At 39.2% G+C, this 16,386-nt stretch overlaps 1 protein-coding gene across 1 annotated transcript; it reads left to right on the forward strand.

The window, feature by feature from the left end:
- The first annotated feature begins 3,208 nt into the window (after positions 1–3,208).
- On the forward strand, positions 3,209–12,523 carry LOC127444662 (tumor necrosis factor ligand superfamily member 14-like). The gene is made up of 7 exons (XM_051704174.1): positions 3,209–3,317; positions 3,446–3,794; positions 8,214–8,249; positions 8,422–8,455; positions 9,130–9,192; positions 9,585–9,819; positions 10,348–12,523. Exons 2-7 carry the CDS (start codon positions 3,576–3,578, stop codon positions 10,502–10,504), a joined length of 744 nt encoding a protein of 247 aa, XP_051560134.1. The 5' UTR covers positions 3,209–3,317; positions 3,446–3,575; the 3' UTR covers positions 10,505–12,523.
- Positions 12,524–16,386: the final 3,863 nt, after the last annotated feature.

Here is a 16,386-nt window from a genome sequence, read left to right on the forward strand (position 1 = left end):
TTCTGCTAGTATTCAAGAAAACATGTTTCATGTATGCCATGACTATGGACTGACAAGGGTCGAACAGCAATTTAATCTGTTAGAAGTGACTATGATTAGCTGGATTTATGGTATAATTAATGTTCCTTTAAATGTAGCTTTACTAAGTCAAATGCAGCTTTTCAGAATATTTTAAATTTCTTTTTATTTGCAAAATTTAATGTGAGACAACAAACAAATCTGACTTCTCATAGTTTGTGAAAAGGGGCCTTGAGAGGAAGAACTTCATTGAGACAAAGTAGCAATATTGAATTAAAAAAATCCATGCAAAAAAAAAAAAATGCAATATTATAATTTTCTGCATGTTTAAGTCAATTCTTGTAGGTTACGTGTGAGGGTAGGGTGCCCCATCAAGTGTTTTTGCACTGGGGCTCATACATCCATCCATTCATCATCAGTTTACTGTAAATTGGTTAGAAACATTCATCATTCATACCTCCTGTCACTAGATGGCTGCACAGTCAAACCATGATCACATCCTTTATTTGCAGTACTTTTGTTGGTTAGAGACACCTGTGCTGGTGAACTCTGTGTTGACTAAGTCAAGCATCACTGAATGTGCATCTGAACAAACCGCTGACCTTAAGCATTAATCTTCATTGGGTAAGTGACCAGACTTTTCGACTGGTCGACAATGAGACGAGTGAAAAAAATCCCATAGACCCAAGCCATATTTAAAGACCAGAATATCACTGACACATGGGGTAGACTTTGACTTGGCCTGTAAGCAAAAACCAACAACACCCAAGCAAACACACAGTAATGCCCTAGCAACCACTAAGAGCGCCTTAGCCACATGTTTTTTGCACGGGAAACACCACTCACATTTACTTCAGAAAATGGAAAATATGCTTATTATTAAATTGCAACTGTATACTGTCAATTGTATAATAGATTAAAACCTTAGAAATGTTATTGAAAACTGAGTGGCACATTTCAAAGTCAGAGTGTATCCAGTCGTGTGTGTTAAGCTGATTCACGGTCAGTTTGACTGAAAGTGTTTCCTGTTTCACAGCATCTTCACGACTGAGCTGCAACTGCAACGGAACTCATGACACTGTATACACAACATGTGTGTATAAATACGTGTGTGTGTGAGTGTGTGTGTGTGTTCGTGCACATTTGTGTGTGTGTGTGTGTGTGTGTGTGTGTGACAGACAGAGAGAGAGTGTGTGTGTGTGTGTGTGTGTGTGTGTGTGTGTGTGTTTGTGCACATTTGTGTGTGTGTGTGTGAGTGTGTGTGTGTGTTTGTGCACATTTGTGTGTGTGTGTGTGTGTGTGTGTGTGACAGACAGAGAGAGAGTGTGTGTGTGTGTGTGTGTGTGTGTTTGTGCACATTTGTGTGTGTGTGTGTGTGTGACAGACAGAGAGAGAGTGTGTGTGTGTGTGTGTGTGTGTGTTTGTGCACATTTGTGTGTGTGTGTGTGTGTGTGTGTGTGACAGACAGAGAGAGTGTGTGTGTGTGTGTGTGTGTTTGTGCACATTTGTGTGTGTGTGTGTGTGAGTGTGTGTGTGTGTGTGTGTTTGTGCACATTTGTGTGTGTGTGTGTGTGTGTGTGACAGACAGAGAGAGAGTGTGTGTGTGTGTGTGTGTGTGTGTGTTTGTGCACATTTGTGTGTGTGTGTGTGTGTGTGTGTGACAGACAGAGAGAGTGTGTGTGTGTGTGTGTGTGTGTGTGTTTGTGCACATTTGTGTGTGTGTGTCTGTGTGTGTGTGTGTGTGTGACTTTGCACGAATGAACTAGTCTCTAGGTCATCAGATATAACATGAGCCTGTGGTCACCCATTTTGCATCTGTTTTTTCCGGATTGTCTTGTATATTTGTGTGTGTGTTTGTGTGTGTGTGTGTGTGTGTGTGTGTGTGTGTGTGCAAGCAAGCATCTGAAAACAACAGCTTTCACCTTCCTATGCATGCAAGCATGCAATAGCAAGATATGATTTTATGAAATGAGTTTCATTCAGAAGCCGCAAAGAAACTTCAAATAGACAAACTTAATATTTATCAGTGAAATTACTTCATATCATTTGTTTATTTCCTGTTGCATACATTATTAGTTTGTTATTATAATCAAAACCACAAGATATTGATAATATTTCACAATGCAAAAAAAAATATATAAATAAAAATAAATCATACTCTTTACTAGTATCTGTCTTGTTTTCACTTTTTTTTAAGCATAAGCAAATGAAAAGCAAGTGAAAAAGTCTGCCAGTACTACAAGACAAAATACATTTATATTCAAGATCAACATCAAACATGCCTTTATAAGCTAGGCAAATTTGCCTCTCAGGTAAATGTCTCTAGCTGTAAGGAAATACAGTATATCTTTATTGGAAAATAAACAAAATTAAGAATTAAAATTGTAATAATTTGTAGATTGTGTATGTCATAATTTTTTTTAAATAAATTATTTCAAATAATTTACATAAAAACTGAGCAACCTTGAAAGAAAACAAGATCATATTCAATTCAAAGCACAAACACTGAGAGGGAGAGATATAAAATGATCATCATACAGTCAAAACTTCCTCATTTTAGTTTCTTTCTCTTTCTCTCTCTCTCTCTGTTGCTGAGACACACACTGTTCTGAGAGTGACAGTGGGCGGTCATCTCTTGTGTATCTCAGCTCTGCTGTAATATTCAGGGTCACAAAGCATCAAGTCGCACTCAGGAGAGGCAGGAGGTCACATTATCGTCTGGTTATGACTAAACGATGATCTTTGCTCATACTACGGATGGTGTCTTTACACACACTGAAGTGAAAGAGGACATTCACTCACTCATTTTACACTTCAGTCATTTACTCGCTCACTAACATCTACGAAGAAACCATACGTCACTTCAGCATGCTCTGAGGAAGGCTACAGACTGCAAGTTTTTCTGTCAGGTGTTGTTTGGGGTGGATTGTTTGATAATTGATCAGTTCTACACATAAGGAGGTGTAGGTAGAGCTGCGGACAGAGCGACAGGTAGATCTGTGGGTGATAGCGGCAGGTAGAACTGCAGGTGAGAGCGGCAGGTAGAGCTACGGATAGAGTGACAGGTGAGAGCGACAGGTACAGCTGTGGAGAGAGCAATAAGTAGAATTGCGGACAGAGCAACAGGTAGAGCTGTAGGTAGAGCTGCAGAGAGAGACGGGTGAGAGCGACAGGTAGAGCACCAGGTACAGCTGCAGAGAGAGACGGGTGAGAGCGACAGGTAGAGCACCAGGTACAGCTGCAGAGAGAGATAGGTAGAGCACCAGGTACAGCTGCAGAGAGACGGGTGAGAGCGACAGGTAGAGCACCAGGTACAGCTGCAGAGAGAGACAGGTGAGAGCGACAGGTAGAGCACCAGGTACAGCTGCGGAGAGAGACAGGTGAGAGCGACAGGTAGAGCACCAGGTACAGCTGCAGAGAGAGACAGGTAGAGCACCAGGTACAGCTGCGGAGAGAGACAGGTGAGAGTGACAGGTAGAGCACCAGGTACAGCTGCGGAGAGAGCAACAGCAGCTGCAGGTGTATTGTGTACTGATCAGAGGCCTGTGACGTGCAGCATGTCTGACAGAGGTGACAGAGCAGATAAAGACGTGATGAAACACTGTCCTCAGGTGTTTGTGGTGGACACTCAGGCACAGGGTCCTCTCCCCCCACGTCAGGTGCCCGTCAGGCTGGAAGTCCAGCGACTGTCTCTGATCTACCTGCTGCTAGCTGTGGCTCTGCTGGGCATCTTCATCGAGGCAGGGTTTATCTATCATCTCTACAGCAGACCTGTGGTAAGTTCTCATGCATGTGTTTGCAGTTACTTGTATTCTGCTGCGAGTTTTGCAAATCAAACAACATCAAGATTTTATGTAAACATTTATATGAATGTACACTACCAGTGAAAAATTTGAACACACGTGACTAAATTGAAATTTCTTGTAAACATTTTATTTTTATATTTAAATATATATTTTTTAATGTGTTATTTGGGGCAGATAGTGATGGAAAAGCAGCCAAAAAGTGTCCAGCATATATGTGAACACCTTCAATCTCACGATGAAGCACCTCATTTAGTTGCTTGACACAAACAAGTTCATTTTTGGTGTTATTTCACAGTTTTAAACAATGGTCCCTCTAAAATCCAAAGGATCGCAAATGCTCAGCGTCTGCTTACAGTTGAATGCTCACCTGCGGTTTACACAGGTGGTTTACGCATGCGTGCTATAACCGATATGAGATAATGGACTATTTCTCTTCAGGAGTTTAGACACATTAAGATGTTCTTATATTCCTTTAGACTCGAGTAATACAACTACAGGTATCTCCTAAACTCCTCACACAAGCACTCTGGACGTGCACATCCACTGTTGTTGCTTCCAGCTTTGTCTCTTGTTGTTTTCCGCCGATTACCCCAACATGACTCTACCCAACCTAGCAACCGGGCCGACTGGTTGCTTAGGAAGCCTGGCTGGAGTCACTCAGCACGCCCTGGATTCAAACTTGTGACTCCAGGTGTGATAGTCAGCGTCTTTACTTGCTGAGCTACCCAGGCCCCCCTAGTTTTGATGGTTTAATAGTTTCTCTATTAATGAGAAACTGCATGCCTAATAATTATATTTGAATTAGATAAATGCTGTAAAATCGTTTTTCATGAGGTATAGCGTGTCACATTGCAGTCCCTGCTTGATGTCCTAACAAATACCAGTGCAGTTTTTGTCAGGGCTGGTCAGATGATCAGATTTCTCATAAACAACCCCCACTCACCCTTTGCTTATGTCACTTCCTCTCACACTGTTGGGAATCGTTGAGCATTTCTCTTTAATAATTTCCCAATGCTGTGCAGCACTGACGATTTTGATTTATGATGGCGATGATCAGATCAATCTACAGTTTCTTTTATTTTCTGTTAAATATTGTGAAGCCTTTGCAGTTCTAGTGTGATTGATTGGGTCATTCCTAGTTTAAGAATGAAAGAGTACAGCAGACTTTTAGAAGCATGCTCTGGTCAAGACTAGGCACTTAAACTTTATTAATTATTAGAACTTGATTAATCACACAATCAACAGGATGGAAATAAAGAGTGATTGCAACTCAAACCCACATCTCACTAGCTGATTTTAATTTTCGAATGCTCACTCACAGTGAACCTGGGAAGCTCGTACCTCCAAGTTGGGCAGTCGTTACTACGACATGTCACACATTCAAGTGGGAACGGAAGAAGCCAAACTGAAACAAATACACAATGAACGATGGCAAAAGCTCTTTTTCTGTTGTACTGGTGAATAAAGATTACTGAATAAACCTGCATCACTTATAAACGACATATATGATTTATTAATGCATGGTATCTAACAAATTATTAATTAATTTGCTTAAAACAAACCATGAAGGGTGAGTCATTTGTTGACTGTCATGTATAACAAATTAATATTTTTGAAATAAAACATAGCAAAATCATTACTACCTATCATCTTTCCTGTTGACATGCCCCTCCTAACGTCCCAACTCGGAAACTCAGGTATAATCTAGAATTCGTTAATATGACTTCGCTGGGCACAATAATCATTGGTAGGGATGCACAATTAATCGAAAAAATAATCGAGATTACAATGACGGCTGCGGCCGTTAACCATGAAAAGTGTCAATTACAGTTTTCAATTTAGATCTACTCCCTTTGGATTCAAATTTTGAATGTACATTTTTGTCAGTGGTTGAGCATTGTAGAGAATTGCAGACATGTTCGTTGAGTACATAACCCTATCAGTAATGGTGCAACAAATCCAAAACGCTCCCATTATAATATAACGATATAACAGCGATAATTAAGTGACAAATTTCAAAGCTTGTTTTTGGAGGTGAAGCTTACTTAAAAAATATGGATTGTAATTTACCCCACACAAAAAAGGAATTTTATGTAAATTCTATCATTTGAAATTAATTATCATAGGGAAAAAATCAACAATTACACCAAAGTCCCTTTAATTCGTAAAACTCTGATCAATTTTTGCCCTGCCGCCCGCAATTTTTCACACTCAAATTGTAAAGCTCACCAGTCACACACACTGTGAACTAACTGCAAAAAGTTGGTCTAATTTTTTCAGAAAACCCCCCAAATAAAAAAGACTCCAATTATTCATAAATAATATTGTATGTGTTTAAAATGTTATGATAAACAGAAAGTTTTATATATATATATATATATGTTGTCCTAACTTTGTAAGCATGTAATTCTGGTTCTGTTCACTCTATCTCACTTTGAAAAGTCTTATTTCATTCCAATATACACACAATATACAGATATGAAATGTAGGTGGCGCTCTAACGTATTTTATCCCTCACAGATGTGCTCGTCCATAGACATTCAGTCTAATTTTCAGTTCAAGCACCACCCTCATTATTTCATTGAATATCTCGGCCTCTGAGTGGACTAGAAGCTCAATCTAGGTGTCATTAGAAAGCTGAGATCTTTATCATTGATAAAATAATTTAACATGTTATCATCAGTAGTCCAAAACATATTTCTTTGATGATTTGTTTTGCATGCTTTTCCTGCTGAATGGCATATTTTGTTCTGGACATCTAAGATATAACATTGGATTATTCAGCCAAACAAGCTCACAGACAAGTAAAAATGGCTCATTTTTTAGAGAACTTCCTAAGGTAAAAGCAGATATAAAGTTTTTAACTATTTGGGGTTTACAGCAGCAATAACCGGGGCATAAAAGAGATGTTTCCATTTGATGACTTACAGAAATCATATTTCATTTTGTGATTCTTTTGAAAATCTTTTGAAAACTGTGGTAAAACTGCAACAAAATAAAATAGATATGACTTGTCCATTTAAGTGCCATGTGAAAGACTTTTGTACTCATATTAATATTTCTACCCCATTACCTCTAGGGGGCACTAATTTGCGATATTGTGTAATATAAATGCATAAGTGATGGTATTCTCGAAAAAGGTCAGATTCTAAGCTTTCAAACGATACCTTGTACGCCTGACCTAAGTACACGGGGATTTTAAGGTTTTAAGTGTAAATCAGATCATTCAGTGGCCATGTTTTTAACACTTCCGGGTAGCTATTTTCTGTGTCTCTATTGGATACAAGCCATTTGACGAGGCGTGTTGCCTGTACAGCTGGAGTTACGCTGACTGGCCCCTTATGACACAAATTTGCAAAAAACATCAAGGTGTTACATCAAGCTTAAATTGCTCCGATGGGAGGAACATTATTTATTGTGGAATTTACGTACAGGTGGGGGGATTATTGTGTTTTTAATATAATCTCAAGGTTTTTTTCCACCTCCATTTTCTAAACATCTTAAGGAGTTTTTTTCATTAGACATTAGGTTCTTAAAGACATTAAGGCATGATTTCCAGTAAAGCTGTTTTTAAAATAATATGTATTGTGAAAACTGCTATATAATTATAATAAATCTGACTTAACAGATTTTTTTGGGGTTGTCAGTTTAACAAGGAAATAATTGCAGCTAAATGCTGTTTTGCTGATGTAACAAATCTGAGTGTCATTCCATGAAGTCATAATAATTCATTTCCTTCCTCAGCGGGTGACGCACATCTGTCACTGTTGCTTTTCCCTGCGGTCGGGACAGAGAACTACTAGTCTCGTGTATCCAAACTTTTGACTATCAGCAGTTTATTCTGGGTGAAGGCTAGGGTATACATAGCTAGGTTTTTCTGCATGCCGTTACGTCTCGAACGCTCTAATCTTTTGATTATGAGCCCGGTGCCCATGCATACTTTTGTGATACTTTTTTAGCACAGGTGCATATGCAGACAACGCACACAGATGGCGACTGTCCACATGCAGCTAGAAAAATGTAGTATTGTGCTGACGACAAAATTTGCGTCAAGCACACTGTGCATGAGATGTACCGGCACGAGGAAAATCAAAGTATACTTTGGTCTAAAGAACTGCACACTTAGACAGGAAGAGACCATCTGACTGACATGTTAAATGAGTGACCGTGTAAAGTGGGTCTAGAGGACTGGAGGTGGATTAGGGTATTTCATTTTTAATTATTAAAAATATTTAAATAAAATATCCAACAGTTTTATTATCTAAATTGATTGAGCAGCAAAATCGGCTTGAATTCATCTGACGTGGAAAACACTTTCAGGAAAAATGTTGGGAAAAGATCTGTACAAGTGTCAAATATTTGACCCACTTTCTGTTTTTCACCCTACAGGTGTCGACAGATATTCAGAAAATTGAATATAGAAAAGTGAGTATATTTTCTACACTGTGTGTGTGTGTGTGTCTCTGTGTGTGTTTGTGTGTGTGTGTCTGTGTCTGTGTGTGTGTGTGTGTGTGTGTGTGTGTGTGTGTGTGTGTGTGTTGTATACTGACAAGTGTGTGAGAATCATATTGACATAATTACAAATATCTATTTACAGGGAGACAAAAATTCAGTTCCCAGCAGTTCTCATGGTTGGTAAACAAACACAAGGCCTCACATAATTTATATTATATTATATTGTTTTATATGGCACTACTAATATTTTATATCCCTTAAACATAACTCTTACACAAACCTTTCTGAATGTATTATTATTTTTTTATTATTAAAACGTTATTTAAAGGGTAAACCCAAAAAACAAACAAACAAGCAAAAAATGGGCCACTATGTTTGATTGCTCATATCTGAAAAATGCATAAAGGTGTTTGCACGATTGTTGGTGTACTTCTACGACTTTTTGTAAACAACAAATTTACGTCACTGTGACATCATCGTGAGCAAAAACTTGCTACAAAAAAATAAAATAAAAAAGGGGGGGCCACATTGCGGAAGAGAAGCACCTAAGTTTGCTGCCAGTGAAGACTATAATTATTTACTTATTTATATGTAGCAAGTTGTTGCTCACGATGATGTCACAGTGACGTAATTTTGTTGTTTACAAAAAGTCGTAGAAGTACACCAACAATTGTGCAAACACCTTTATGCATTTTTCAGATATGAGCAATCAAACATAGTGGCCCCATTTTTTGGGGGTCATCCTGTAATATGTGTTTTAAGCTGTGTCTACACAACATAGGCAAAACTTTTAATTCTGTGATTTCTTTCTTGATGTGTTCGTTATTTATTCTGTTTTTCCCCTGAACAGATTTAAACTATATTTTACCTGGAAAAATGCCTAATGCTGAGAAGCCTGCAGCATTTCTGCAAGGTATCAAACACCTACACCTGATCACACTGACCACAAGCTTGATAGATCAGAAACACGGGCATTTGTCCATTATGTGCAGTGTTGGGGAAGCCACAAGCTACTCATAACTTAAAGTAGTTAGTCAAGCTACTCTTTTAAAATGTCATTAACTACAGTACAAATTACTAATAAAAAGTAGCTAACTACATTGAATCTATTTACAGGAGAATATACAGTATATTATTTAATTCTGCAATAAATTCTGATCAGATAATTAGGGTGACGTTCCCTTAAAATTACACTATTGTGCAAATAACTGAATTATTGTCACGCTAATGAAAAATGTAACTACTATGATACAGTAACAACTCCCAAACAGCTGGTAACACGCGTGTGTGTGTGTGTGTGTGTAGGCTCTTCCCATGTGACAGGAGGCAATGGCGTGCTTCACTGGAGATTCGACAGCTTTCCTGGGTTTTTGAGGAGCCTGGATTTTAAAAACAACAGTCTTTATTTTCAGAAGGAGGGATACTATTACATCTTTTCCAAAATCTCCCACCTGGAGAACTGCAGTTTCTTCAAACATCAGCTCATGCACTGTTCAGAGAGATACAACTACCTGCCCATAGAGCTCATGCAAAACTCCAGGTATTCTCCAATGTTCCTGCAAACTAAGGCTCGCAAAACAGTTATCAAAATTGGAGTTGTAAGGCATTTGTTCCGTGTCTGTGAGCTGTGAGGTCATCTATATGTGACTCTGCTCTTCAAAACTGACAAAACAAGCTTTCAGCAGAAACGGTCTTACTCTTTCGGGAAAACAGACTTAAAATATTGATGGCATCATTCCAGAATAACCCCCTTATAGCATATACATTACCATGATGCATGCCCAAAAACAACAAAAAAACACATTTAAAGTAAAAGTAGAGTTCAGGTATAATGTATGTTTAAAATGAGATTTGTTTTTGGTGTTAAAAATAAATGCAGTGTTTGCAAGCATTGAACATATACATCAGTTTAGCAAGTAAAGTTAGTAATTTTGCCAGGTTTGTTAATTAATTTTTAGAACAGTGATAATTAATCAATTTTCAATCATGAATTGTCAAATATCATTAACTTTCCTGTGTAAAACATCTAACACATCTGTTTTATACTGTGTTAAATGTGTTTTTTTAGGTATCTCTGCAACTCCCAGAAAACTCAGTTGGGAAACAGTTACTTGGGTGGGGTTTTTCACCTGAATAAAGGTGACAGTGTGTTTGTTCAGGTGAATAACAGCTCGCAGGAGCCCATCAGCAGCAACGGGAACTACTTTGGTGCATTCATGATCTAATCACTGACAAAACATTTACAAAAATACATGTACCTGCACACACACAAACACGCACACACACACACACACACGCACAAACACACACACACACACACTCACATACACAAACACACACACACACACACACACACACACACACAAACAAACACACACACACACAAACACGCACACACACACACACACACACACACACACTCACACACACACTCTAACTCTACCCCTAAACCTAACCCTCACAAAAAACTTTCTGCATTTTTACATTTTCAATAAAACATCGTTTAGTATGTTTTTTAAGTGATTTGAATTATGGGGACACTAGAAATGTCCTCATAAACCACATTTATAGCATAATACCATTGTAATTACCAGTTTATAACCTAAAAAAAAAGTCCTCATAAACCACTGAAACCTGCCCACACACACACACACTCACACACACACACACACACACACACTCACACACACACACACACACACTCACACACACACACACACACAGTTTTATCGCTCTCAGGTTCTCATTAAGGTTTTAAATATATTTTTGTAAAGATATTCTGCAAATACATTAAGTTTGTTTATTGCTAGAATAGTGTTGTAAACTGCACTGTTCATACAGGTATCTGGCTCCGGTGTTTTTCTTTACGGCTGAATAAAAGTATTTATAATGATGGCAGATTTGAACTGAAGGGTTTATCTGTGTTCTCAGGGAACAGACATGTCAGGCCAGGGCAAGCTTTTTTACTGGAACAAGATGTGTTTTAAATGTTATAAATGTATCCAATTTCAATATTTTCTGGATAAAACAAGATTTGATTTTTTTCTTTTGTACATTTCCTTTTACATTTTGCTGAATGAATCATTTGGTGTTTTATAATTGTTTTGCTGTTTTAAAGTTTGCCGAAAGCCCATAATAAGCTGTTTTAATGAACTGCAGATTCCAATGTGACTGAAAATGATCTTTTTGTTAAGACATTTGCTAAATGTTAGTGTTGTAATTGTGCAGAAATTGTCTTTATTATTATTGTTATTATTAACCTACCCTGAGAAATATTCACACCAGTACAAACTGTGTCAACTAGCCCCCTATCTATACTGGAGCTTCAACACCCTCAGCTAGCTAATGGTACGATATGATCTTGATGCTAGGCTAGCTATGATCTTTATCCCACTCAAATTTACTGTGGGAATTTATTTTATATTTTGTGATTCCTTATCAAAGATAGGGTCCTGAGCAGTGGGATGTCCTGAAGCCAAGGATGGGCCGGGGTGGGCCTAGGCCCACCCAGAGTATTAGAGATTATTCTCTGACTTCAAATACATATTTATAAAATAGTTTAAAAATACATAAATTGGGGGCCTGGGTAGCTCAGTGGTAAAGACAGTGGCTACCACACCTGGAGTTCGCTAGTTCGAAACCCAGGGCGTGCTGGGTGACTCCAGCTGGGTCTCCTAAGCAACCAAATTGGCCCGGTTGCTAGGGAGGGTAGAGTCACATGGGGTAAACTCCTTGTGATCACTATAATGTGGTTCGCTCTCAGTGGGGTGCATGGTGAGTTGTGCATGGATGCCGCGGAGAATAGTGTGAAGCCTCCACATGCGCTACATCTCCGTGGCAATGCGCTCAACAAGCCACGTGATAAGATGCGCAGATTGACGGTCTCAGACGCGGAGGCAACTGAGATTCATCCACCACCCGGACTGAGGCGAGTCACTACACCACCATGAGGACTTAGAGCGCATTGGGAATTGGGCATTCCAAATTGGGAGAAAAAAATGCATAAATTCTGATTTCTGAAAGTGTTTGAATGTGCCACTTCTCTGTTGCTTAGGACAATTTGGTAAGAAAAACATTTGGGCGAAAACTTGGCCCATCCATTTTTAATGAGGCCCACCCAAAAGTGATTTCCTGGCTACGCCCTTGTTCCCGACATTTATGAATTATTTATGAATGTAAACATAGCGTACTGTATGTGTCCGCATTGACTGAAATGTGCTTTCAGTGATGTGCAAATAATAAAAAGGCTGAAATCTCATTTGTAATGAATCCCTTGAGCTATCACGCTTGCACAATGTCGAGTGTCTTCCTTATTTTCTCTCTCATTTTCAACCTCAAAAAGCCGCGCTGCAGAATGCAAGACAACGATGGAATGAGAGATAGACAGAACAATGGAAGGAAGAAAGATATGGAGGGAGACAGAGGGGGGAGAGACAGGATGCGGTGAGACGAAGTGGAACAAGACAGGAACGGGATGCACACAGGAAGGTTTTTTTTTATTATTAGTATTCTTGAGGGGGTGGGGGGGTGCTGTTGCATTTTTCCTGACTCAGCGCATTTATGCATTCATGACGGAAGTTTCCAGATGTCTGCAGTCACCACAAAACAAACAAACAAAACAAGTCATCTTCATTTCTGTTTTCTAGTCTGTTTCTTACCCTTTTGAGAGTTAGAAAGAGAGACTGAGTGAAAGAATGAAGAGATTTAGAGAAAGAGACAGGTTAATGGAGATGCAGTCTTTAAAACGACCGACAAGTGTCAGTAGTGATTACACCTGTACTCACTAGATCTGCTGATTAAGACTGTAAAACTCTGAAGTCTGGAGTTTTTTTAGTTTTATTGTGTTTTGTGGTCACAGTGATCTCATCTTAGAGTTAGAACCCTCACACTGCACCTTTATATGACAGGAAGTGGAGGATTGAGTTTGATGTCATATAGTCAAGCAGGGATGTAGATGGCTGTTATCCAGTGTGTCATTGTCATGTTAAGATGAATATCGTTTTATGAGTCTTCTGTCATAGTGTGAACTGAGAACAAAGCCAGCAGCATTTCTGCAAACATCTCAAGTGTTTCTATAAACCTAACCACACAAACACCTACAGGCATGCTAACACAGACACACACAGAACACACCTGAACGCTGACTGGCATGCACAACATACATTACATTAAACACAAAACAGTTGAGAAAGCATCATGTACACTCTATAAACCCTAGTGGTGATCATGGTCGGTTCTAAAGGAAGGCCTTCCTTGTGATCCCCCCTAAATCCTCCTCTTGGTCCGATGAAGAGATAACCACTTGCACCCTAAAGCTCAAAATGTCCCCCCCCCCCCCCCGTAATGATTCTGTTGGATAGAGAGGACTGAGAGCGAGGTGGAAGTGAAGAGAAAGAGAAAAACGTGGGCGGTGAGAGTCTGCGTTTTTGACTCAGCATTTTTCTGTCATCTCGCTGGAAGTTTCCAGAAACTTTCTGTCACCACACGCTATCAAAACGACAAGACAATCTCTCTTCTCTCTTCCTGTTTCTTTCATTACTCAGAGAGAGAATGAGAGATGAAAAACGGGTTGTGCATTTCCTTCCAAGCATCTTCTATGTTCCTCTAAAGAGAACGAGTCAAACCGAGAGACAGACAGGCAGAGCTGCGAGTTTCTGTGCGTGAGAATATATTTGGTGACCGTGATTTTGCCAAGTAGAATGTGTTTCTTGATCAACGACTTCTCTTGGCCTTGGAGCAACATTCCAGTCAAACATAGTCCCGACCCTAATCTCAAACATCCTAACTAATCATTAACTAACCCTAATAAAATCTGAAGGTTAATTAGGATGATGCTCCAGGACCAACAAACACACTTTCAGCATCCAGAAACATGCACAGGTACATGGCAAAAAAGACATTTCACTTTCCCACATCTATCAGCAGGTGGCAGCAGTGAACCACTGAACGTCCTTCAACACAGAGTTTTGACTCAATCCTGCACTGCAAATTTGCTAAAATTAGCCTGATTTTATTCTATTCTCTAATGCCCTTAATCATGACGTTTTTAAAGCAGGTTTTGAGGGAGGAGTACACTCGAGAGGAATCACCTACTGAAGATCTTTTTGGAGACACAAGTATTTGTGTATTTGGACTGTAAATGTAAGGCTTGTCCTTGTTCACAGACGTTTTCATCCAAATCAACTAATAAGTGTGTTACCTGTTGGTTTGCCTTCAATATGGGACACGACAGGGCCTGTACTAGGATGCACTCTTCGGTGGAACACTAGTATGTTTAGAGGGGGGCAACGTTGATCGTGTCACTGTGAGTCAGGGTGGTGGACTTCAGATTTTCTGGTGGGGGCTCGAGGCAAATCTGCCCCCCTAGCCTTTTTTATGGTGTCATGTTTCAATGTGTTTTGCTATGTGGTGGTTCCCCCTCGAGGCTTTTGTTTTCAGTCCCCCTAGCATTTCATCGCTGTGCCAAAATACTTGACGTTCCCAACCCAAGCGGAGCCCATGACCTTGGCACTAATCTTGACCAACACATCTAATCTTTCTTCTCTTGATCACACAAGAATTCACCACAAAGGTATAGGGTGGCGAATTTGTACCAATTCGTGCGAAATCGTACAAGTTATACACCCACCGACGAGAGACGCTTCCCTCATGTCCTTGTTGTTTCCGATGAGGCATTTGTCCCGTGGTAATCCAAAACTGTGTTTTCGTAACTTTAACACCTAACCCAAACCCCATCTCTAAAGCTTACCATGGAGGGTAACTCCTAACCCAACCCACAGTATAAATATAAGCATGATATTATTAATGTTAAAAGCCCTAATGTGTAATACGGAAGAAAGCGAAACTTCAGGGTTCCGAATGTGTGTTTGTGAAGGGTTTGAGATTGGTTGATGTATAAGTTGTACGTTTTCATACGAATTAAGTATGAATTAAGGACTGGTATGTATTCGCCACCTTGTAGTATTGTGACGTATTCTCATGAGACTATGTTGGTATTTCTCAAGGGCAATGAGAACTGCATTATACTTTAATAGGCAAATTATACGTCATCATTAGTGGTTTACAGAAAAGTTGGCAACGTTGCTTTCATAAGTATTGGGAACCTGAACCCGGCATCCACGCAAACCAAATCCCAGACCATTGTTTCAAACTCAGTCGTGGTTAGCTGTGTGACACGTCAAGGCATCTGAATTTCTAAACAAGCATAAAGTCTCTTCTGCAGCTTGAATAAATCCCACATGGGAGTTCTGAATTCCAGTCAGATAATAGGCAGATAAAATCATACTCAAACACTGACTCATGCTGTTTTATAGACGCTTGTCTGCCAAAGAGAAACTTTAAATAAATCATTCCTCTGCGTGCAGTATGTGTAATGTCTGCCGTTTGTCTATATTAACACAATCTTCATGTAGAAGGATCTCTTTAATAGACATTGGATTTTCTGGGGATTTTACCGTACTATCTGCTACACTGCCAGTTTTTCTTACATTGTATTTTTGTCTTGCTGTCCAGACAAATCTAAACATTCTTGACAAAAACAAAAACTTTTTACCAATGGTGTAGTAACATAACATAATTACAATTACTTACTTTGAATGAGTAAGATTGTTTTTTTTTATTGCAGTGTAAGGTTTTCAAACATGTTATTTGTTTGTTTGTTTGTTTGTTTAGTGTGTGCTGATGTGTCGTGTGTGGTCAGGACCGAAACTTCTCTTGCAGCTCTGACAGTAAGTGACGCAAACGCATCGAGGTCGTATAGATACAACTGAACTTTCCTTCCACAGGGTCTGCTGAGAGCTTGTCCACAGGAAAGAACATAAAAATTTTCTCCTTTCTATATTAGACATCTGTGATTATAGCCGATCTTGCATGTGTCTAGGGTTTCTGACTGTGCTTAGAACTGCCAACATATCAAGGTCTGCAAAAAAACGTCAGAGATATGAACTCAAATATTTCTCATCAAGTTCTTCCAAGAACAAGAAATCTGAGCTATGCTATCAATATTAATTTTGTAGCTCTATACTCTGACTTTAATCTTAGAGATTACAATTTAGAGATATTTTTACTGGAAAACAAACCTGAGATCTCACAAAACACCCCACACATA

Source organism: Myxocyprinus asiaticus, chromosome 8 (assembly GCF_019703515.2).
Source record: "Myxocyprinus asiaticus isolate MX2 ecotype Aquarium Trade chromosome 8, UBuf_Myxa_2, whole genome shotgun sequence".
Lineage (NCBI taxonomy): Eukaryota > Metazoa > Chordata > Actinopteri > Cypriniformes > Catostomidae > Myxocyprinus > Myxocyprinus asiaticus.

Excerpts from the sequence above, each read along its gene's own strand:
- LOC127444662 (XM_051704174.1), top strand. The coding sequence starts at position 3,576 with ATGTCTGACAGAGGTGACAGAGCAGATAAAGACGTGATGAAACACTGT. Across the intron at positions 3,795-8,213 it reads ATCTCTACAGCAGACCTGTG|GTGTCGACAGATATTCAGAA; the intron begins GTAAGTTCTCAT and ends TTCACCCTACAG. Across the intron at positions 8,456-9,129 it reads AGTTCCCAGCAGTTCTCATG|ATTTAAACTATATTTTACCT; the intron begins GTTGGTAAACAA and ends TCCCCTGAACAG.